This window comes from Prunus avium, chromosome 5, assembly GCF_965620075.1.
Source record: "Prunus avium chromosome 5, drPruAviu1.hap1.1, whole genome shotgun sequence".
Taxonomy (NCBI): Eukaryota; Viridiplantae; Streptophyta; class Magnoliopsida; order Rosales; family Rosaceae; genus Prunus; species Prunus avium.
The window spans coordinates 29611403-29634381 of record NC_142288.1 but is presented as its reverse complement, the minus strand read 5'-3'; the positions used below and the strand labels follow the sequence as shown (position 1 = coordinate 29634381).

The 22979-nt window shown below is 38.5% G+C and overlaps 5 protein-coding genes and 1 non-coding gene across 8 annotated transcripts; 3 read left to right on the top strand and 3 right to left on the bottom strand.

Annotated features, from left to right (window-relative positions):
- Positions 1-493: 493 nt before the first annotated feature.
- On the bottom strand, positions 494-3240 carry LOC110754158 (RING/U-box superfamily protein). Its single transcript, XM_021955195.2, has 5 exons — positions 2526-3240; positions 1551-1703; positions 1212-1301; positions 921-1076; positions 494-837 (listed from the first exon to the last, which is right to left on the bottom strand). The coding sequence occupies exons 1-5, from the start codon at positions 3126-3128 to the stop codon at positions 703-705; spliced, it is 1137 nt and encodes a 378-aa protein (XP_021810887.2). The 5' UTR covers positions 3129-3240; the 3' UTR covers positions 494-702.
- Positions 3241-6184: 2944 nt separating this feature from the next.
- On the top strand, positions 6185-7447 carry LOC110754074 (coiled-coil protein). Its single transcript, XM_021955075.2, has 2 exons — positions 6185-6426; positions 6756-7447. The coding sequence occupies exons 1-2, from the start codon at positions 6243-6245 to the stop codon at positions 6977-6979; spliced, it is 408 nt and encodes a 135-aa protein (XP_021810767.1). The 5' UTR covers positions 6185-6242; the 3' UTR covers positions 6980-7447.
- Positions 7448-8109: 662 nt separating this feature from the next.
- On the top strand, positions 8110-11370 carry LOC110754128 (Ribosomal protein S24/S35). Its single transcript, XM_021955154.2, has 4 exons — positions 8110-8481; positions 8897-9292; positions 9665-10079; positions 10735-11370. The coding sequence occupies exons 1-4, from the start codon at positions 8235-8237 to the stop codon at positions 10934-10936; spliced, it is 1260 nt and encodes a 419-aa protein (XP_021810846.1). The 5' UTR covers positions 8110-8234; the 3' UTR covers positions 10937-11370.
- Positions 11371-11641: 271 nt separating this feature from the next.
- On the top strand, positions 11642-12541 carry LOC110754129 (uncharacterized). The gene has a single exon (XM_021955155.2). It carries the CDS (start codon positions 12108-12110, stop codon positions 12468-12470), a length of 363 nt encoding a protein of 120 aa, XP_021810847.2. The 5' UTR covers positions 11642-12107; the 3' UTR covers positions 12471-12541.
- Positions 12542-12926: 385 nt separating this feature from the next.
- TRNAL-CAG (transfer RNA leucine (anticodon CAG)) lies at positions 12927-13007 on the bottom strand. Its single transcript has one exon. It is a non-coding gene; the product is annotated as a tRNA-Leu (tRNA).
- Positions 13008-14638: 1631 nt separating this feature from the next.
- LOC148294653 (reticulon-like protein B9) lies at positions 14639-22454 on the bottom strand. Of its 3 annotated transcripts, none has more exons than XR_015836038.1 (5): positions 21289-22454; positions 20607-20914; positions 20412-20491; positions 20192-20308; positions 14639-14771 (listed from the first exon to the last, which is right to left on the bottom strand). XR_015836038.1 is itself a non-coding variant. In XM_088253643.1 (5 exons), exons 1-4 carry the CDS (start codon positions 21371-21373, stop codon positions 20211-20213), a joined length of 561 nt encoding a protein of 186 aa, XP_088109769.1. In that variant the 5' UTR covers positions 21374-22454; the 3' UTR covers positions 14639-14771; positions 20192-20210. The 3 variants fall into 3 exon arrangements, 2 of the variants coding, with proteins under 2 accessions (XP_088109769.1, XP_088109770.1); XM_088253643.1 differs by having other exon boundaries at positions 20422-20491; XM_088253644.1 differs by lacking the exon at positions 14639-14771 and having other exon boundaries at positions 19932-20308.
- Between the last annotated feature and the right edge of the window lie 525 nt (positions 22455-22979).

The following is a 22979-nucleotide window of genomic DNA, read 5'->3' as shown; positions in this document are numbered from 1 at the left end:
TCTTGCAGATAACTTGGGAATTTTCCGAAACCCAAAAAAACAGACCTATAATATCCGTATTGAAAAAGCACTGATTTGTGTCGAGATAAACTTCTTTCCAAACTACACAGTAGGAAGGAAACATAGCATCCCATTCCATCACAAAACTAATTATTTTATGTGCATAACAGATTCTGGATAATTTGTGCTGCTAAAACAAGTTAAGTTCCACTGCATGCCAAAACCTTAATCGTAGTAATACGCAGTAGTGATTCTTCGACACAGCAAGTAAACCCGATGAATTTTATAAAATCATGAGCCATACTTCCGTTTGAAACCAGCAGTAGAACCATTTCCAATTTCCTTTTTTCGGGTATATGGCTTACTGCATTGATATTTCACCCACAAATCGTATAAACAAAGAAAGTGTTCACTGTATGGTAACACCACCATTATATTGCATTTCAAGCAATCTATAAATTCATAGGCAGGAAAAACCACATAACAAGTACAATTATAAGAAACATTTTTGAGATTGTAGTGATCACTATTCAATTCCATAACACTGAAACATCAAAATACAAAGAGGCTCAAGATTTCAAAATAAGCAAATAAAGTTGAACCTTCAAACCAAAGAATGAATACTTGCTCATGTATTGAAGCAGATGAAATCTATACACCAAGGGGGAAGGGCAATGAAAGGATACTAAGAGTTCACAAGTCTTAGCATCTAGATATTGCTTCAACCTTACAAAAAGGGCAAGTATTCTTTTGTGCAAGCCACTGTTTTATACATTGTAAGTGGAAGTTATGTCCACAATGCAGGCTGCCCAGATCATCTGCTTCTTCATACTCCTCCTATCAGCATTGAGAATTTCAAAATAAGAAAATAAAGATCTGAAAAGGGATGAAGAATTCAAAGTAATAAGTTACAAACTCACTTGACAAATGATGCATTTCCTATCGACTTGCCCCGATGAATGTGGTGACAGATCACTCAACATTGAAAGCTTAATCTTTCGAAGGCAGCAGCTTATTTCATGTTCTTTTAATCCAGTACTCACATGACCAATTCTATCACCTAACTCGAGCAGTTCCTGTTATCCGCAAAAGAGAAAACAAAAACTATGAAAGCATGTAGATAAGAAATGCAGGCATTACCAACTTTAGGTAGCCAAAAACATATTCAAATTTCAAGAAAAAAAAAATCAAATTGGTTTGTGAACAATTACCTCGTATGACATGTTATCAACATCAAGTCTCCAGTCCCTAAATCGATCAAGTCTTCCACCCATTAGAAGGCTACTTTGAAACAGCATAATCTGCAACAAACAGAGCGTCAAGCATACTGAATGTAAATCTGACATTTAACAAAATTCCTAAAATCCATTAATGTAATGAAATATCCCTCAGACATCAATGCTGCAAGTTGAATATATTGCTTGCCACACCAAAGCTAGGAAAGCAGAGAGTTTATATTGAACAGTGGCATACTATTTACTAAAACATTTTTTAGTACCAAACCATATCAAGTGAGAGACAGAGTGAGCAAGAGCAAGAGTAAAAAGCACCTCTGCAAGGCCTTCAGGGGATGGATGCCGAACATGCCGATAACACCTACCTCCAAAGACCTCTGATTCAGGGCGGCTCGTGACAAAATCAGGTTCAGAATCCAGAAACGAGACAGTTTCTGGGCTCACAGTTCGCCTTGCTAAACAAGGACGCTGCAAACAAAATTGATCAACAAAGTAGGTTAATCAAAACAAACCCAATGTGGAGCACATTATACAAGCGGATAAAATATGTTGATATCTTATTTCAGTGTCATATATTCAATAGGAAATTTTATAAATAAATAAAAAGACATATACATTTAACAGAGAAGATAATAGAATTTCCAACCCTAACCAACGCTGAGAAGATTAACACAGCTAATTAATATATATCCTGTTTCGTGTGGGGTCCTAAACTTGCAGATAACGAGTCGTATCTACGCAAATTAATAAGTGCACTTATTAGTGAGAAAATCAAAAACTATAATTCAAGGCAACTTTTGAGTACCCAATAAAAATCATAAAACCAAACAGAGAAATCAAAATTTAAGTAGCCAATAATACCAATACACTCATAAACTGAAACGCACTATGGAACGAATGAAGTGAAAACTAAAAAGGCCCACAAAAGAGAAAATTCAAGATATAATAATCCTGTGAAACACAAAACAAAACAGAAAATTTAAGATTTTCTGCTTAAATACAATCCTAGTATTGAATTGATGCATCAAAGTTCACAGATACGAACATAAACTTCAGCCAACAATCAAAAGAAGCGTGAATGATCACCATCCATGCAGCATATCCTCATCAAGCACCAAATAGCCATAAAACCCTCAACCATGTTCCACACAAACAAAGAAACTGCCAAAAACCTAGTAATCCCACTGATAAAATTAAAAACTTCGAGTAAAAGCGCAACATAGAAATGGCACTAATTCAAAGCATTCCAAGCCATTGAACAAATATATTAATAGCAAAATCAAAACTTACCTCCCTGTGGCTGCTCAGTTTATCCCCATCAATCTTGCCTCTACCAGAGACATTCCTCCTAGCCACAACACAATCCACAGAACCAGCAGTTTCTGCTGAGAACCCAATTCCAGGACCGCACCAAACATCTTGAAAATCCATACAAGTTGCAGAATTTAAACCAAAGCTAGGCCCATCAACCGCTCCTTGGTGCTGGGTCTTATCCTTGTATTCATTCTTGTCATTGCTTGTATTGTTCTTGGTGTTGATATTCTTCTTTTGCTTTTTCTTCTTTACCTTCTTTCCTTGCCAATCAGCGGAGTTCCGAATCACCGCTGGAACTGAGACTTGTTGTGAGGCAGAAGCTGCACAACCCAATCCTCTGAATGTTGATGAGGAAAAGTTCGTCTTTTTCTTGTTGTTGAGGCTTGTGGGTAAGGTTTCGTTGGTGTTGGTGGTGAAGCTGGAGAGGAGGAGAGAGGAGATGGTGGATTTGCATCGAGTAGATTGGATAATGGAGGGAGTTGGATCTGTATCTGAAATGGGTTGGCTGAATTGGCTTCTGGGTCTTCTCCATTTGATGTTCTCTGCCACTGTTGTTGAGCTCTCCGTGACAACAGGCATGGTGCCTAGAGAGAGAAACGAAGTAACTTTGGTTTTGAGGGAAAGAATAATGAAATGCCAAGGAAATTGAGTGAAGTTTAGAGACGGGTATAGAGGGGGTGACTTTAGTGGAGAGAGAGAATATAGAATAGATATTTGATTTTACTTTTTCATTAGTTTTTTTATATATATAATTTGGATTTGTTTAAAGAGAGATGAGTTTTTTTTAATTGTGGAAGTGCTTCTTTTTATGGATAGGTTAGGTGGGTTATGCTTTGTCTTCTTGTTGGATTGAGGAGGGTATATGCCAATGCCATCAAACACTGCAGACAAAGAGGCTCTGGGAATCTCAGTAAATTGCAACTTTTGCTTTCTTTTCTTTTGCTTTTTGAACCAGCTGCGGATGCTTACTTATCAGAACCCAAAAATAAAACGGGTCAGTTTGTGCATAGAACCCAAAACGAAAGACGAAATAGTATTTGAATTTTAATGGATCTGTGTCTCCTTGTGCAGTGGTTTGAGGCTTGGAGACAGACAGCAGAAAATGTAGTCTACACATATGTCAGTCACATCTGTGGTTACTGTGGCCAGCATTTGAAAGGGTCCCACTGAGAAATCACAAGGTCAAAATTCATCCCTTCACTTCACCTTTACACCAAGGATTACATATTTTCTTAATAATATCCAGGCTTGGCATGTAGCACAGAGTTTAGTCTTTAAGGCCAAAATAGTTGCAATCATGTGAGAGAAGGCCCAGCTTTGACTGAAAGCTTGAGCTTGAAGGGATGTTTTCAATTTTCAGTGTCAAGCATCCAGTTCATCATCATAATCATGGTGACTAATAATCATATATTAATATCACCCTCCTCAGTCAGTCCTCACTTGTTTATTATATGTGCTATAAATGAGGATGTTTAGTCGTCATCTTCATCTGGAAATTGACTCAGATGTCTATTCAACTTACGTATCACATGAAAAACGCAACACTGCATTTACCAAACTCACACCTGCAATCTACTGAATTTTCTGTTTAGTTTTCTTTTTTTTTCTTTTTCTTTTTAGTTTCTTTTTAGTTTCTTTTTGTTGCTTTCCATTGCATTTACATGTAAATTATAGTGCTGTTTTATGTACTTTAAAATGGCTCTTCAATGAAATGTGTCACTGAAGAGGTAGAGAGGTCATCCATTGTATGGTTGGTTGACAGCTTCTCCAAGGCTCAAAAGTAAAGAGACACCAATAACATAACATGTGTATTATTGAATCAACATTGAAAATAAGTAAGTGTACAAGTAGAACATTCTGACAGGAGGGACTGAGGAAGCAAGCAAAGCAACCAAATCAATCAAGTAATGCCTTCAACTTTCTACATCCCAAAAGAGCATTCTATTATAATTCTGGGTCGTCAAAACTTCCCTTCCCAACTGGGTTTACTTTAACTTCACTTATCACTTATCACAGTTTTCATCGCTGCCCAGGAGACATGTAGTTGTATTTATTTATTGGAAAGAATGTTGAGTGGACTGTGGAGGGATCCCTAAGCAATATTTAAGTCCATTCTCTTTTTTCTTTTTGATAATTTCCAAGGCATCTTAGAATTAGAAGCCCACACCACACCGTGACTCCACCAGCTATAATTTATAAATAAAGTGGTTTAGAGGATACTCTAATGTCTTTAATTTTTCATTCTCTGTCGCTGCAATATCTTAATTAAATTAATTAATTAGTCAATATGGTCATTGAATTTTATTGGCATTGTCTGGCTGGCATTCTACAACAATTCAAGGCGTCTGTCTGTCTAATTTTCCTGGTCTATATTTTTGTTTGCATTCATCAACTCAACAGTGCTGATTATACAATTGCAAATGAAAAAGCAATGAAATGAGGCTTACCATTTGTCAAGCATTTCGCCACAAATTACGGGTTAAAGGTTTTGCTTTCATTATTTTGCCTTTGGTTTGGGACAGACAATATTGAGCTTTTCACAGTTATTCCTTGCAATTCGCAAAGGAGATTATAAAAAAAAAAAAGATAATCATTCTTCTGTCTTCATTTAATCATGATTATACATAAAAATTGTGACAATCCTATCCTCTTTCACGATCTGTCTTAAGAAAAGTACAATATTTTAAGCGAAGAACTTCTACTTATTTGTGTAATTGCTTGCAAACCATTCCCATTCACCAAATTCAAACACCTTTTTTTTTATAATAAAAAATATATATATTAAATATGTTTGCATTATATAATTTTTCCCGATTGAAAAACGGTGGGGTTTGCTTGCCGAGCATAGTAAAGTAAATAATACTAAAACAAAAGCACAAGACAAGAGTAGAAGCAAAGAAAAGTCAATTGTCAAAGTAGTAATCGGCTTTTAAGGAAAAAGCACAGTCCTCCTCACTCATCTCATCGCCTCACATCACATCACTGCTTTGCTTTTCTTTTTTGATTGGTCATTACGCGCATATCTATATTAATTAATTAATTAATATAAACCATTTGCATTGTGGTTCAATTAGGAAAAAAAATTGTTAACTATCTAAATCACTTGTAAGAGAATGATTATTATAAACAATTGCTTATTAAGCATGGAGAATGAACATGCATTGTCCTATACATTTTGTTCCTAATTCCGGAAGAATTGCCAATTTGCATGTCACATATCATTCATTAAACAATCCCTGCTTAATTGCCAATTTTATTTTTAAGATGATGTCATTGTCATGTGAATTAAAATAGATGATAGTGAGCTCATGCCACATTGATTACAAGATATTAAACTAGAAAAATCGCATAGACTTTTTATTTATTTTAAATTAATCGTGATAAAGACTCGAGAGTTGATAATTTTTTTTGGGGAACAGAGAGGGCGCATACATTTGGGGGACATAGGATCTGGACTCGGAAAATATTCGTGCTACAAATAAGGTGTTTGTATTGAGAAAAATGGAATATATGCCCAATTTTACCCCAAAAAAATAAAAATAAAGGCATAAGCCCAATATTATGGCCCAACTCTTCTCTCCCACTCCCACTAAATTTGGGCCAGAGTTTAATCTGCCGATAAAATCAGCATTTGTCCGTTTAAACCCTACGCACGCAGAGCCAAAATAAGCAAAAACCCTAAGAAGAAAAACGATGAAACGAGTTCTGCTTAGAAATCTCTGTCCCTACGCTCGTACTCGTCTTCTCTCTCCTCCCTGCTACAATCCGGGCCCTAGATCCCAACTCGCTCCACTCGCTGCTTCGACTCGCCCCAGACTTCGCTTCTACTCGACCGAGTCTCCATCGCACAACCAAGAGGATGATGTTAGTAATGAAGGTATGAAAATGTTGTAAGAAATAGAAATTTGGGGTTTCAGTCAGTTACAGGCTCTTCTTGGTTGCTCAGAACTTGTTATCTGCATTTTTCTATGAAAATTGGTTTGGAAATAAATGACAATTGCATCCTGTTTGATTTAGTTCAGCTGCTATTTTTTGCTTTGTGTTTTGATCACTTGCAGCATGCATCATTCATGGCGTTGGCATTGCTTGCAAAACAGTTGGAATTTGTTGATTTGTGGGATTGTTCGGGTTGAGGGTTTGATTTTGAGTATTTGGGGGTTTATGATTTTGAATCTGCAATGTGATGTTTGTATGTTTTGGTTTCAGAGCTGAAAATGCAAATTGACAAGTATTTTCGAGGGGATGAGGAGGCCATACCATCAATCTTTGAAGCAATTTTGAAGAGGAAGTTGACGGGGAAGCATGAAGAGGATGATAAAAAGCTCATGGAAGAAATTCCCGGGAAGAGGCAGGAGGAGCCACTGAGTGACATAGACGACGAACAAGAGACTAAATCTGATTTTGATGAAGGCTCTGACAGTGATGGGTGATGAAAGCCAAATCCACGCTATTTGGCCAAAACAACAAAGGCAGACATTTACCCTATATAAGGATTTGAGTAAATTGGAGGAGTCTTTCTTTTCTGAGAAGAAATGAAGAGCTCACAGTCACAGGCCTTGTAACAAACAAGCTCTCTAGTTTCAAATAGGAGCAGTTAAATTTCTATCTTGTGTTTGTTCATGTGTTTGTGGATGTGGATGTTTCCTTCATGTGGTGTGGGTGGGTGGGTGGAAGAAGTTCAAGGGCTTTACTAATGCAGAATACTAAACCCATTGACGTTAAGCTTAACATTTTGTTGTGTGTGATGTGCATTCAGAAAAGCAGACTTGAATGCTTCCCATCATCTGTTCTTGATTTACTGTGAGGACTGAAAAGGGTCAATTATTAGCGTGCTCCTCCTCTTTGCTTATTGTATATGCCAAGATTACTTTATTCATATCCTTTAAATGCTTTCTGAAGTAGTAGTGTAGTGTGCGAATGATCGATTCGAACCCTCCAGTTGGGAGTATTCGGATTAAAATTGCATTTTCAGGAAGGAAAAGAATGAATGTTTGCGAGGCCAACATCTCCCTGAACTCCCATTAACAGATTAGTAGAATTCACAACTTGTGCAATTTTTGACAGCCTCTACAACAGTTGCCTTGTAGCCATTTTAACGAGGCCTTTTCTCCTGGATTCGGGAGAGCGATCATCTCTGGTTCTGATTGCATTAGCTCTGTTTTAGTGATTCAGTGTTTCTTAACAACTCTCTCAAGATGAAAGAATAAAAACCGAGTGGGGGACTTGTAAAACTGCTGAGAGAGAGCTTTTTGTTCGCTCTACTGCTGCAGCATCTCACTTCAAACCAACACCTACTCACAGCTGCTGCAACTTCACTTCAATGTTTCTTAACACTGGAAGATGATGATCAAAACCCAATCCAAAAAAGTCATTATATGAATACTTTTGGTTCATTTGGATGAATACAAGACTGTTTCTGGAATGGTAATTATTTGCACTACCAACTTATCATGGAAGAAAGATAGATTAATAAATATTCAAAAAACTAATAAATAAAAAATAACTATATAAAAATAATTATAAAATAAAAATATAAAAACCCGCACCTTTGCAGTTCGACCGAAAAAATAAAAAAGACAACATTTTGAAGCACCCGAAATGACAAGAAGCAGGCAAAGCATAAAACCCCTTCTGAAACCCAAAAACTGAACCTTTAATAAACCCTAGAGAGTGAATTAGAGAACCATGAGACGTACTCTATTGAATAATGTCTCTCTCTACGCTCGCAATCGCCTTCTCTCCCCTCCAACCTGCAACTCTAATCCTAGCTCCTCACTCGTCCCACTCGCCGCTTCGACTCGGTCCCTACTCAGGCTTTTCTCGTCCGAAGACGACTCTTCCGTTGAAAGCTCCAATCCGTCTGCTGATTCGAGCGTGATCCCAACCAACAAGAAAGATGCCTCCGTTGAAGTCCAGGACATCAATAACAAAGGTGACCCACCAATATATATTTATATATTTTTCAAGTTTTCAATTACCTTCAAGCTTGACCCTCTGTCTGTTTGAGTACTGAGAGAATGACCACTGTTTGAGTGCTGGGAGAATGAAAGGAGATATAAAATAAACTTGAAATTTTTAATATTTTCGAATTTTGGGTTTCCGGTCCGTCATGTTCATAAAGTAAATGAGACTATTTGAATGTTTTGGCTAATAAGATTTCAGCTTTGGTGTGAGGGTGGGGGGCAAAGTTGTAAAATTTCAAGTGATATTTGGGATTTTTCTTCTTCTTCTTCTTCTTATATTGCGTCCTAATTATTTTCAGTTTATTATTTCCCTTTTAAATTTGTAGAGATACCAACGATTTCAGTTTTGCTATTTTCTTTCTAATTTTCCTTTTGGTTTAATAGAGCTGAAAGTGCGGATAGAGAAATACTTTAAGGGTGATGAGGAGGCGCTTCCGGCGATCCTAGAAGCGATTCTGCAGAGGAAATTGGCTGAGAAGCATGAGGAAACAGATGATGAGCTGATAGATGAACTGCAAATGAAGCCGCTGGATAATGTTAAGGACCAAGAGTTTGAATCAGATTTTGAGGAAATGCATGACACGGATGAAGAGATTGATAACTTGTATAACGCAAGGGATATAGTCATGAACAGGATGGTAAAAGATGAGTACTACAACATGGATGAGAATAAGTGGAATGATATTGTTGAGGATGCAATTCATCATGGGATTATGAAGGATACGAAAGAGTGTGAGGCAATTCTTGAGGATATGCTTAGCTGGGATAAGCTACTGCCAGGTATACATTTCTAGTTACTCCATTTTGTACGATGCTCTGTTTTCTAACAAGAACACTTCCCTATTTGAAATGCTGTGTTTGTGTGTTAACCTTTCTGTATGTTTCGGCATCTCTGCCCACACTGTTAAAATGAATCATTTTTATCTATTTTGACATTATTGAAATAGTTGTCTTTTTTAGTATCATTACATGGCTAGATGTTTCCCAAAGTCTAATTTTCTGAGCTCATGCCCAATCTTTAGTTGTCAAGTATTTTCTTTGTTTCTCACACAGACAGGTATCGTATCAAATTGGTTCAATGTCATGGAAGTTGCATGTTTTGATTCAAACTGGTATTTTTCGAATAATTTGTAATGCAATTGTCTTCTCCAGATGACATGAAAAGGAAGGTTGAAGAGAAGTTCAATGACCTAGGGGATATGTGTGAAAGAGGGGAACTTGAGCCTGAAGAAGCTTACAAGTTGTTTAAGGAGTTTGAGGATGAGATTGTCATGGAATATGTGCAGAAGATGGAAGCTGATGGCCCCCCAAAATTTGACGAGACTGCTGTACCGGACGAGAAAAAGGATCTAGATGACCCTCCAGGCGAAGGGCCAATCCTTAGGTGGCAAACACGGGTAGTCTTTGCTCCTGGTGGTGATGCATGGCATCCCAAGAATAGAAAAGTGAAACTGTCTGTCACAGTGAAAGAACTTGGGCTTTCAAAGCATCAATTCCATCGGCTCAGAGAATTGGTTGGAAAGCGATACAATCCAGGGAAAGATGAGCTTACAATTACTAGTGAGAGGTAGGTCAACGGCATGCCCTCATTCTCTATTATTAATTTTATTATTATTTGAAGTACTTAGGGTTAGTAGTTGTTTAAATTTCAGAGTTTTTATTCTTATATGCCCTACATGATATTGATGATTGTGCATTTTATTACTAAAACTGAACTAGCATTTCCCGAATCTCTTTTGAGTTGGAGACATCTAGTCCACAACCTTAAATGTTGCACTATTTTTTCTTCCCCTCTTCCCATACTCCTGTAGCACAAAAAGAAAATATTAGTTATCGTCCTTGCAGAATGTATGAGAAGATTCTTTTGTTATGTCTTGCTCGGACCTTGAATATTTCACTTGTCATGGAAGTGCTTGAAAATTGTTATGTGCAGTAATTTAGTCGACATCAGTTTATACATCCAAGATGTCTTATTTAAAAAGGAAAAAAAGTTTATCCACCCAAGTTGATGTAATTAGAGTGAAAGAAGTAATTGATATATCAACATAGAGTAGTACTGCACATTCTTCCTTTCATTACAACATCTTATAGAAATTGAAACGTTTGTTTTTTGTTATTTATGTTTTTTTTTTCTTTGCGAAGGAAAATAATCTCTCTCTCTCTCTCTCTCTCTCTCTCTCTCTCTCTCTCTCTCTCTCTCTCTCTCTCTCTCTCTTGTGAAGGTTTGAACACCGAGAAGAAAATAGAAAGGATTGCCTTAGGACTCTTCTTTCCCTCATCGAGGAAGCTGGGAAAGCTAACAAACTGGCTGAGGATGCTCGAGTTTCATATGTCAAGGAGAGATTAAGAGCAAATCCTGCATTCATGGAGAGGCTGCGTAACAAGACCATGGGATTGCAAGGAAAGAGCACAGTGCCTGCTTGAGATTTTGATTTCCAGCAGCCTGTTGAAAAATAAGTTTCCAGTTCTGGCATAACATTTTCAGGACATTCGGCTGTTTAAATTGGTTAACCCTCACTGCAAGATAATTATTTGCAATAGAAAATATACTCCCAATGCATATTTCATGTATGCATTGGTAGCTTTTTCTAGTTGCTAATGTCGGCAGCCAATTGTCTTTACCTTATACCCCGTGAAAATTTCACTTGGAGCCTTGTTGTTCTGAAGTTCATGTGCTATGCCTTTGAAGATCTTTTTTGCTGAGTGAGATCTTTCAATGTATTAGTTTAAGTTATCCTTGATGAGGTGTTATAACTAACAAGATCGTTAACGCTATATTGATGTTATTTAATCGATGCAATTACTTGTTAGAGACTCAAATTTGCTCACAAGTCTGCTATGAACATTTGTTTAGCCAATATTCTTGCGGCCTTTTCAACTTATTTAATCCAGAGATGAAGAATTCTTCCAAGTTTTTTCTCCGTGTGTTGGTTTCCAGGTTTTACTGGTTACAAAAATCTGTGTCCAAGCGAAACCGACAATAGTGGACTGCATGCACTACTCTGAAATGCAGTGAACAAGTCACCTTAAGATTTTGAATTATGCTTTGCTTACACCAAGCAAACTGATTATTCAATGCTTTGAATCTGATTCTTTCAGGTGAATAGGGGCGGTGGACTTATAAATACTTGAAAAAGTTAAAGGGTGATAGCTTTGATAGTCTGGTGAACCATCATAGGCTTGTGAAGGGTTTTGCCTTTTCTTTTTCCTGCCAAGGCAGTTGCCCTTTATTTTTCCCCGTTCTTTTTCGGATAATCCAAGGCATAGTTGGTCCTTGACGAATCTAGCATTGCGAAAGGCGTCTCAGGCATAAGTGGTCTAGGAAGAGGATAAAAAGTGAAAAACATGTACAGAAAGTAGAAGAGAAAAAAAATACCAAACAGCAAGTTGATAACCTTACAAAGAATAGCAGCAAACTTTCCAAGGAAGATAGCTCACCAGTGTTTATAGCCACATATACAGCATCAAAGGTCGCAATATGTGGATCAACCTTAAAAAGATTGAACTATCTAACACGCACTGCAGCAGCATAAAGAGAACGGTGGACAGAAAACTGGTCCTTAATTTGAGAGATAAACAAATCAGATGAAGCAATATGGATATTGCAAGACCTTCCAATTCTTGTTCTGTTTCTAGTTACACTTCTTCTCAGGGGAGAAAATCTAAATGGTGTGAGAAAGCCACAGAGTTTCTCTGCAGTGCCTGCTTGCTGTGCATTTCGTGCCCGTTAGCTGTTGTCTGGTGTTGCATCAAGGTTCCGTGCAAGGTCGGATGGCATGCCGCGCAGCATGCAGGGCACTGTGCTTGTGGATCAGGGAAGAGAGTTTATGCATCCTATTCTTCATTTTCTGACATTGACTTGGATATTCTGCCTGGTAAGGCTCATAGCACATGCTCCACAACTTCGAAAGCTCCTTGGCAACGTAAGAAGTCTGCAGCAAACAAAACCTTAAACTAAAACCTGATTTTAATATATTCCTCTGTTTCAGTTATCGGAAATATTATATACAGGTTCCATTATTGCTTGTCTTCTGATTTTGAATGTGATGTAAAACATTTTGTACTCATATTTAGCTTCTGCACTATGTGGAGGAAAACTTCCTCTACACTTTGCTTCATCAACCTCCTTTCCCTGTCATGGTTTGCATCATGGTGTAAGGAGATTTTAACAGGCATTAAAAGTTTGGGTAGGATAAAAACAGACCTTTTGAGTGGTTTGGTCAGTGGTCACATAGACAGTGATGACAGTAAAAGAAAATTGGATCAGAAACCTTTGTGTTCCACCAGTAATTTCAATTTCAACTTGCAAGAGGAGAGAAAGATTTGACACAACTGTCACACTACAACAACTTAAAACAATGATAAGGAATAAGTTCATGTGTTCGATTAACTCCAAAAAAAAAAATATATATATTGTCAAGAATGGGATTCGAACCCATGCCCTTTCGGACCAGTACCTGAAACTGGCGCCTTAGACCAACTCGGCCATCTTGACGTTGTTGTACTTTCTCTTGCACATTTGTTTTTATACTTAAAAATGACTGCTTAACCGGGAGTTCCATTTTCATTTTGGGCCATGAACAAACAGACACATAATGAAAAATCTTGTTGGATAGCACATGTCCTGTAGCCATCGATGCATTGTTGTTACGGAAGATGTACCCCAACCCCACCATAATTTTAGTTTTTCTTACTTAATTTAATTTTAAAAAATATGCCTTATTGTTGCAATAATGTGCATATTCATATTCTTCATCATTCATTGCTGGCTTAGTTGTTAGCAGCGAAGGCGCACCTCCTCAGTGTGTGGTTATGAAAGGCACACGCACATCAAATATGAAAATGAAAAGAAGAAAAAAAAAAAAAGGAAGAAGAAAAAGAGGGAGAGCAAGTAGCTTTGAAATTCTTAGATAGATGAATCAAGGTGCTCCTCCACTTTTACAATTCATGGAGGAAATGTGTTACAATGGCATAATCAACCACAGTATATAACTAGTCAAATGATTGATACAAATAATAGTTGAATGGGAAGTGAAATCTAATGTTAGTCTAATTTGATTTGGAATTTGCAATAAACCTCATCACATTCATTTTGAGGATGTGTGTAATTAAGTAAGTGTCTCTCTCTCCTTACTCTTAGAGCTTGCTTCATGCACCACATGCTGCACCACACCCGGCAGCGCAACCGCCGCCATAAAGCTCTGTGTCACCTGATGTGTTCTTCTCTTTGGAAGACACACCATCTGCACAGGAGAAAACTACGGCTGAGACAAGACAGAGGCCGACCAAAGCTGCCCAAAACACTAACCAATTGGCAGTGGCGACACCACCATCCACACTACCAATCTCTCTCCATACTCTCACCATCTAATGACTTTCACTTACTTCTCTCTCTCTCTCTCTCTCTCTCTCTGTGTGTAGATTTAATTAAGCCCCTGAATGAAAATGGTAGCACCCTATTGGCATTATATATAGACTTCTTTGTTAATTATATTGTTGTTCTAAAGTCAACAATATTCCTACTAGAATGATTTTTGTTAGTGGGATCTTTGTGTGTCTACTTTTGGGCTTTATGTGATTCTCTGTTTGTTGCAGAAACTGGCAGGCAAAGCAGAGTTTGACATGAAGATGAGTGGGAGGTCAACACAGCCACTACAAATTGTGATGGGTTGTTGGGGTTGCATTCACATCCCACTCTTCCTTCCTTGTCATCAATCATGATATATATTAATATATATTTTATATATATGTAGAGGAGGAAGAGGAGGAAGGATGCTAATATGACAGTTAAATTGCCACTAGGGAGAGTGACAGCCAAATCGTTGTTTGTTGTTGTGCACTGTCTGTGCTCTCACCACTTCCAGGGGAAAGGCAGGGTAAGGGAATCATCAAATATGGGCATCATCTTGCAATAATGTAGAATAATAATTTTTAAGAGTAGTAGATAGATTGATAAATATACCCTTTCTGAGATTTTGACCTGGGACGGTTACAACCAGTCCAAAAACGCATGCCGTAATCTCATTTGGCTTTATGCAATGCAAGCTTGATGCTCGATTTGGGAATGAATCGGAAATATATGCACGTTGATCAACGAAGATAATGGGAATGAATTGGAACCAACCATTTAAAATATGCTAAAGCGATCAAGTTATTAATGAAGAACCAAGGTAGAGTTTGTTGTACAATTAATACAATACATATATTATATATAGGTAGGTAGTCTTTTTATTTACACAAATCTTCACATAATGATTTCTGTCAAAACATAGAGAATATTGAGAGAAGAAAGTGGAAAGAGTAGAGAGAATTAGAGTTGTTGAATATTTTCTGATTTTCACTTATGTTTTCATTACTTACAATCAACACATATATATACAAGTTCCTAAGACATTAGTCAAGCCCCCCAAGTTAGGCAACCAACCAAGTTAGGCAACCAAACTAATTAGGCAACCAAACTAGTCAAGCCCCCCAAATATTGTAGGTGCCAAACATAGTAGGTGCCAAACATTAATTGACTATTACTAGCCACATTAATTGACTACTAGACAACATAATTAACATAGACAAATTCAACATATGACAACTTCTAACATTCCCCCTCAAGTTGGTGCATAGATATCACCGATGCCCAACTTGATCAGTGAGTTGTGGAATACTCTGCTAGAAACTGCTTTTGTCAAAATATCTGCCAGCTGGTCTTCGGACTTGACAAACGGAAGCTGAATTTCTTTATTTTCAACTTTCTCTTTAATGAAGTGTCGATCCACTTCAACATGTTTGGTGCGATCATGTTGAACTGGATTGTGTGCAATGGATATTGCAGCCTTGTTATCACACTGTAGATGCATTCCTAATGTAGGTGCATATCCAATCTCTGTAAGCAATTTTCTCAACCAAAGAAGTTCACAAATTCCTTTGGTCATTCCTCTGAATTCCGCTTCTGCACTAGACAAAGCAACAACATTCTGTTTCTTGCTCCTCCAAGTAACCAAGTTACCTCCCACAAATGTGAAATACCCTGATGTTGATCGTCTATCAGTGACATTCCCTGCCCAATCTGCATCTGTATAGCCACTGATATTCAGATGACCATTCTTAGAGAACATAAGTCCTTTTCCTGGTGCGGACTTCAAATATTTAAGAATCCGAAGAACCGCATCCATATGATCTTCACTTGGACAATGCATAAACTGACTAGCAACACTTACAGCATACGCGATGTCGGGTCGGGTATGGGATAGGTAGATCAGTCGTCCCACCAATCTTTGATATCTTTCTTTGTTAGTGGGTACTTGATTGGGATATTCCCCAAGGCGGTGATTCTGAACAATTGGAGTGTCCACAGGTTTGCAATCTAACATTCCAGTTTCTGCCAATAAATCTAGAACATACTTCCTTTGTGAGAGGAATATGCCTTGCTTTGATCGAGCAACTTCAATGCCCAAGAAGTACTTGAGTCCACCAAGATTTTTCATTTCAAACTCCTTTGCCAAACATTTTTGTAGTTGAGAAATTTCCTGCTTATCATTCCCAGTAATAATCATATCATCAACATAAATGATGAGAGCAGTTACCTTTCCTCCCTTGTGTTTTAAGAACAGAGTATGGTCAGAATTACTCTGCTTAAAACCATAAGTCTTCATTGCCACGGTAAAACGCCCAAACCATGCTCGGGGAGACTGTTTCAATCCATATAATGCCTTTCGCAATCTGCACACCACATTAGCAGGAGTAGATGTAACGTATCCTGGTGGGATATCCATGTAGACTTCTTCTGTGAGTTCTCCATGGAGAAAGGCATTCTTCACATCAAATTGGTGGAGAGGCCAATCGAGATTTGCTGCAATAGACAATAGCACACGAACGGTGTTAAGTTTTGCAACTGGGGCAAATGTTTCTTCATAGTCAATACCATATGTCTGCGTGTATCCCTTTGCCACAAGTCGTGCTTTGTATCGTTCAATTGACCCATCAGCATTGTATTTCAAAGTGTAAACCCATCTGCATCCGACAGTCCGTTTTCCTTGAGGTAAATTCTCCAGTGTCCATGTGTGATTTTTCTCCAGAGCATGCATCTTCTCCCTCATTGCTTGAACCCATTTTGGATCCTTCAATGCCTCACTCACTTTGGTTGGAATATGAATTGCGGATAACTGGTGTACAAAGCCTTGGAGGGGTGCAGATAATTTTTCCGCAGAAACATAGTTTGCAATTGGATACTTTGATACCTTGCCATTATCCGGTGAATACCGAATTGGCGGTTTTCCACGATTCTGTCTATCAGGTAATTGATAACTAACAGTTTCATCAACTAAAACAGTAGATGTAGTAGAATCACGTACCTCAGGAGTATTCTCAGGAGATTGATCAGCTGGTACTGAGATGTGAGGGGGGTCTTCATCATTATCGTCGGCGAAGTAGGCAAAAATATTGTGCTCTCTGCTGTGGAGCGACCGGTCGCTGGGCTCCTGGCGACCGGTCGTTTTTGTACAGATTCGAATTTCAGCTTCAGCGCTTGGAAGCGACCGGTCGCTGGGCTCCTGGCGACCGGTCGTTTCTGGACAGATTCGAAACTCAGTTTCAGCGCTTGGAAGCGACCGGTCGCTGGGCTCCTGGCGACCGGTCGTTTTTGTACAGGTTCGAATTTCACCTTCAGAACTTCTATGCGACCGGTCGCTAGGCTCCTGGCGACCGGTCGCTTTTGGGCAGGTTACATTTTCTTCTGGACTTTTGGGATCCGTTTTGCTCCAATCTTCAAGTTCTTGAATTTCCATGGCCTCCTTGCCCAGTGGTTCTCTTTGTATGTCTCTGTGAGGCGGAGAGTTGGACATCGGATCATGAAAAAACATTTCCGATTCCATAAAAGTGACATCCAAAGTGACATATGTACGACGACTGGAGGGGTGATAGCATCGGTATCCCTTCTGATGGGCAGCATAGCCTACAAACACACATCTGAGAGCACATGGATCAAGTTTGCCACGTTGATTCTTATGGAGGTGGACGAATGCTACACAACCAAAAACTCGGGGCGGAAGCATCTGAACGGAGGGCAAGGGCCCATGTTGGGCAAGTGCTTGTAATGGAGTCCGGAAGTCTAAAACTTTGGAAGGCATTCGATTGATGAGGTACACTGCGGTGACTATAGCATCATCCCAATGGTGGCGAGGAACATGAGCGCCAATCAAAAGAGCTCGTGCTGTTTCAAGGAGGTGTCGGTTTTTTCGTTCCGCAACACCATTCTGTTGGGGAGTTTGAGGACAAGTGGTCTCATGGATGATGCCATGTATCTGGAAGTAAGTCTGAAAATCATGGTTGATATATTCACCCCCATTGTCAGAACGAAGGACTTGAATCTTGGTAGAGAATTGAGTTTCAATTTGCTTGTGAAATGACTGGAATATAGGGAACACATCAGTTTTATTTTTCATCATGAAGAGCCAAGTCATGCGGGTACAATCATCTACAAAGGTGATAAACCACCGGAAGCCAGAAGTTGTAGAGATAGGTGAAGGACCCCAAACATCAGAATGTATCAAAGCAAATGGAGCAACACTTTTATTTGTACTTGATGGATAAGAGACTCTGTGACTCTTGGCTAAGATACAAGTATCACATTGGAAATCAGTGGTACAGGAATTCGAAAACAAATCTGGAAATAGATGTCTCATATAGCCAAAAGACGGATGCCCCAAACGCCGGTGCCATAACCAAAGTTGTCGATCCTTCCAAGTCGATGAGTGCTTCACACTATGTGCCTTTCCCATACTGAAATCATCCACATAGTACAACCCCCCTCTCTTAGTACCACGACCAATGATCTCCTTGGTGAGAATATCCTGAAATAAACAGAAATCGGGATACATAAGTACACAACAATTTAGTTGCTCAGTAGCTTGGCCAACAGATATCAATTTATTAGACAACGATGGGACAAGCAAAGTATTTTGAAGAGTAAGGGATGGAGAGAGGCCAATGGTTCCAGCACCAATCACAGGAGAGGTAACACCATTTGCGTTGGCAATACTTGTTCGTTGTGGTGTGGTTGTGCTTAGAAAATCGGTTGGATCAAACGTCATATGATCTGTGGCTCCTGAATCAATAATCCAACCTGTGGAGTCACTTGTATATGATGTATGAAATACATATCCACAGTTACCTGAGTTACTGAAAGATGAAGAGTCCTTTTCTGATGTTGAGGTAGACTCTTCATGAGGAATTAACGTTACCAGAGGATCCGAGGTGACAAGGGCAGCACGACCCGTTCCTCCAGCAGCAAGTTTACGAGCCTTGAGACCATCCCACCAATCTGGATAACCATGTAGTTTAAAACAAGTTTCTCGAGTGTGCTTTGGATTCCCGCAGTGAGTGCAACCATTCCCATCTGTGGGAGCCTTGGGTCGAGAAGGTGGAGTAGTCTTATTGGCAGCTGTCTGTAGCTGGAGATGAGCAGTTGGAATTGGGCGAGAGGGTCGGTATGTTCCTTTTGTTACCAATCCTACTCCGGTTGGTGTTGGAGCTCCTAACATCACAGTTTGTCGGATATCTTCTCGTCGAACATGAGCATAAGCTTGCTCTACTGTAGGAAATGGACTCATTTGGAGCACATCACTTCGGGCTTTGTCTAGTCGATCATCCAAACCATCCAAGAAAATATAAACTCGATCTTCTTGGATGATATCATAGTATTTTTTGATATCCAACTCGCACTTCATCTCATTTGGACGGCGAAAATCGATTTCTCGCCATAAGCCTTGGAGATCATTGTAGTAAGCTTCAATCGAACCTCCCCCTTGTCGCATACGGGAGATTCGCCTTTTAAGATCATACACCTGGGAGGTGTCAGAGCCATCAAAGTAAGTTGTGGCTATTGCGTCCCAAACTCCTTTGGCCGTCGAGAATCTAATGAAGTTGCCAATTAACCTTGGCTCCATGGAGTTGATTAGCCACCCTTTCACGATTGCATTTTCTGTTCGCCATCGGTTGAATGTCGAGTCCGTCTGAGAAGGTGCTGGGAGTTCACCAGTGAGATATCCCAGCTTATCCTTGCCAGCAACATACATCTCAATAACTTGAGACCATAAGGCATAGTTGGAGCCATCCAACTTAATGCCAATTTGTGCAGGAGAGGTTTCGTAGGTAATAGTCGGGGTCGGGGTCGGGGTCGTATTCGATGTTGATGCTTGTATCTTCATCAACTCAGCCATTTGAGCAGCAAATTCGGTGAAAGTAGTAGGATCGGTGGTGCTACTTTCAACATGGGAAAAATCATCTTCTCCCATGATGGAAACAACAATTCAAGACTAGAGTCAGCAAGATCGCTGCTCTGATACCATGTCAAAACATAGAGAATATTGAGAGAAGAAAGTGGAAAGAGTAGAGAGAATTAGAGTTGTTGAATATTTTCTGATTTTCACTTATGTTTTCATTACTTACAATCAACACATATATATACAAGTTCCTAAGACATTAGTCAAGCCCCCCAAGTTAGGCAACCAACCAAGTTAGGCAACCAAACTAATTAGGCAACCAAACTAGTCAAGCCCCCCAAATATTGTAGGTGCCAAACATAGTAGGTGCCAAACATTAATTGACTATTACTAGCCACATTAATTGACTACTAGACAACATAATTAACATAGACAAATTCAACATATGACAACTTCTAACAATTTCAACATGTGTGCAAGGCAAACTACGATTGTTTCTCTCGGACAATTTTGACACCAAGGCGAGTAACGTCCTCCTCAAATCGCTCAAACAGAAGTGGCAGTATTCCCAAGTAGATGAACCCTTAATTTGGAAAAGAGAGCCATAAATATCATACACATGACATTAATAATACGATGGATGATGATGATGATGATATATATAAATATAACAAATAATTTCTTACGTATGCATACCCAAGTACAGAAGATTCAGAAAGCTGAGATAGGTTCCAATCACAGGCAACATATAGAGAAAAATAATTGCCTGAAAATAAATCAGTAGAGGGAGATGGATCTTTAGCACTGTATACATACTTCAAATGACTTAATTTTAAAAGGAAATTAATTAGTTGAAAATTTTAACTTCAACAAGGGTATACCAACAACAAGAATGGTAGGTCTCTTCCAAATGCACTGTCAAGGTAGTTGAATAATTTACGGATATCAGAAGCAAACTCTTTGACTGTAAGATCACGAAAGGGTGGAATAAGCGCCGCTATGATAGCAACCTCCGCCAAAAATTTAACAAATTGTAATATGAAGATTATGAGCAGTGTGGTAATGGAGAGGTGGCAGAGGAGGATCACCCAATTGTACTCGACTACCCCGAAAATAAACCATATCACCGTCATCCCAATCAAAAGCGCAGCAGATACACTTGTGTTCCTCCACAGTAACACATCCGCAACTGCAAATTTAATTACTCACCTTACAAGGTCATTCAAATTAAGGCCAATTCATTCCTAGCAGCACATCATAATTAAACACATGTCTACTTTGGACAAATTTTCTTGCTTTTGACATTTCTTATATGAACAGGGAAACTCTGGTTAAAACTGGACAAAATCCAAAACCCATTTTCTTCGCTGGTTGGTTGGTTGGTGTGTGTCTGTGACAAAAGAGAGAGAGAGAGAGAGAGAGAGAGAGAGATATATATATATAATATAGCACAAGACTTGAGGAAGCCAATTAATGAGATTAATTATGAATTAGGAGTTTTCACATTGATGCAAGTACATATAAATTTATGAAGATCGTAAGCTCCCTATATTATAACGTTACCTTTTCCACCTCCAAGAACCCGATGAATTATTATTGGCCTTCTAAGTAAGATTGATATAATATGATCGTCAGAATCGGAAGGCATGGTGGATACGTTCTAAAATATTATTAAACTTGATTATTTGTATGAATTAATGCCCTAATTGAATAGTTGATATTATATTATCATCACCTATAAATATATGATTCATATGAAGGAGAGGGAGGGAGGGGTTCTAACTTCTAAGCTTGGTGGCAAAGTATGCTTCTATAAAGTAAGGAATGACTTGGGGGCCTTGGCTTAATTAATCTCGAGTTGCTTTGCATGCCCGCTTGGTACAATTGGTAAGTAGTATCTGATCTTGTCTTTAACTACTAGTACTCTTTAATATTCCACCAGTTGTGGTTATTATAATTTATATGCCTCTGCAAGACTGCAACTGAAAACCTACCTTTTCTTTCCTTTCCTACCAATATCAAGGGTTCTTAATTAAGATCTTCGGCCATAAGCTTGTAACTCATGTGGTTAAAAGTAGTAGTTTTTTAGACTATGAGGTCATGTATTCGTATCCTCCTTCCCTCAATATTTCTTCTCCATTGGAATGTGGAGTAGGCTATAGCAAAAAACTCCAACTAGAGCATCGATAAGGAAAGAGACAATAAAAAGGCGATCAGTTGGATTCTTGTTGTTCCAATTGGAGAAAAAAAAAATTCAATGTGACCATCATCATCCATCCTCCTCAATGACTACTTGTTTGATCTAAATTCACATAAGTATCAAACTGCCCAATCCCAGTTTAATTAGGCTCAAACTCATATATCCTCCAATAAGGCTTCATTTCATCATTCAATAACATTATCAAAAGCCTTAAACTCAATTGACAACCCAACTCATCATCCTATAGTTAATTCATCATGATTAGCTAGATTGATATAAATATAAAAAATCTATAAAAAAATCTCACAATGCTTTTGATAGGTGCTACTTACTGTAACCGCTTCAACCTATAAAAAAATCTCATTCCAAAGACAAAGCATTTGCTACCATGGTTAGCTATATTGATAAATATACTCTTTTTGAGATTTTGACCTGGGACGGCTAGTACTAGTCCAAACGTATAGTAATCTATATATAATGGTTTCCCATTAAGAATTTGAACTGAAACGATTTGCCTTTATGAGAACCCACTTACTAGTACATTACAGAATATTAAAAGAATACTTGTCTGGTGGTTTTGGCTTCTGTAAGTTGAAGTTGAAGTTGAACCCAAAAAAGTTATATGTGGATTATTATTCTACAAATTAACAAGTTATATAATTCTTGTGTTTTTCTGTTTAATTATCTTCGCATCGCATCGCATCGCAGTGCATCGCAGCTGGCTGGATGGCTCCAGGACTATGATCGAGGTAGATAGGAGAGGCTGAGGCTTCTGTTGTACAAAAATATATTCATGGAAATCTGCAAAGGGCTTCTTCCTTAGTGTCATATATCTAGTCACACACACTCTTGTTTTAGAATGAATGCAATACCCAATATTGGACTTGTTGTGCTAGCTATGAGCTCCTCCACACCTAATTAACTTAATGTGTCAATACAAGACTACTTTATGTTGTGTTTCTTTCTAGATAAATATTTTATCTGCTCGATTTGGGACTATTCATGGCAAGTTTGGCCTTTTTCGTACGGTACTCGATTTGGAAACAGTGTTGAT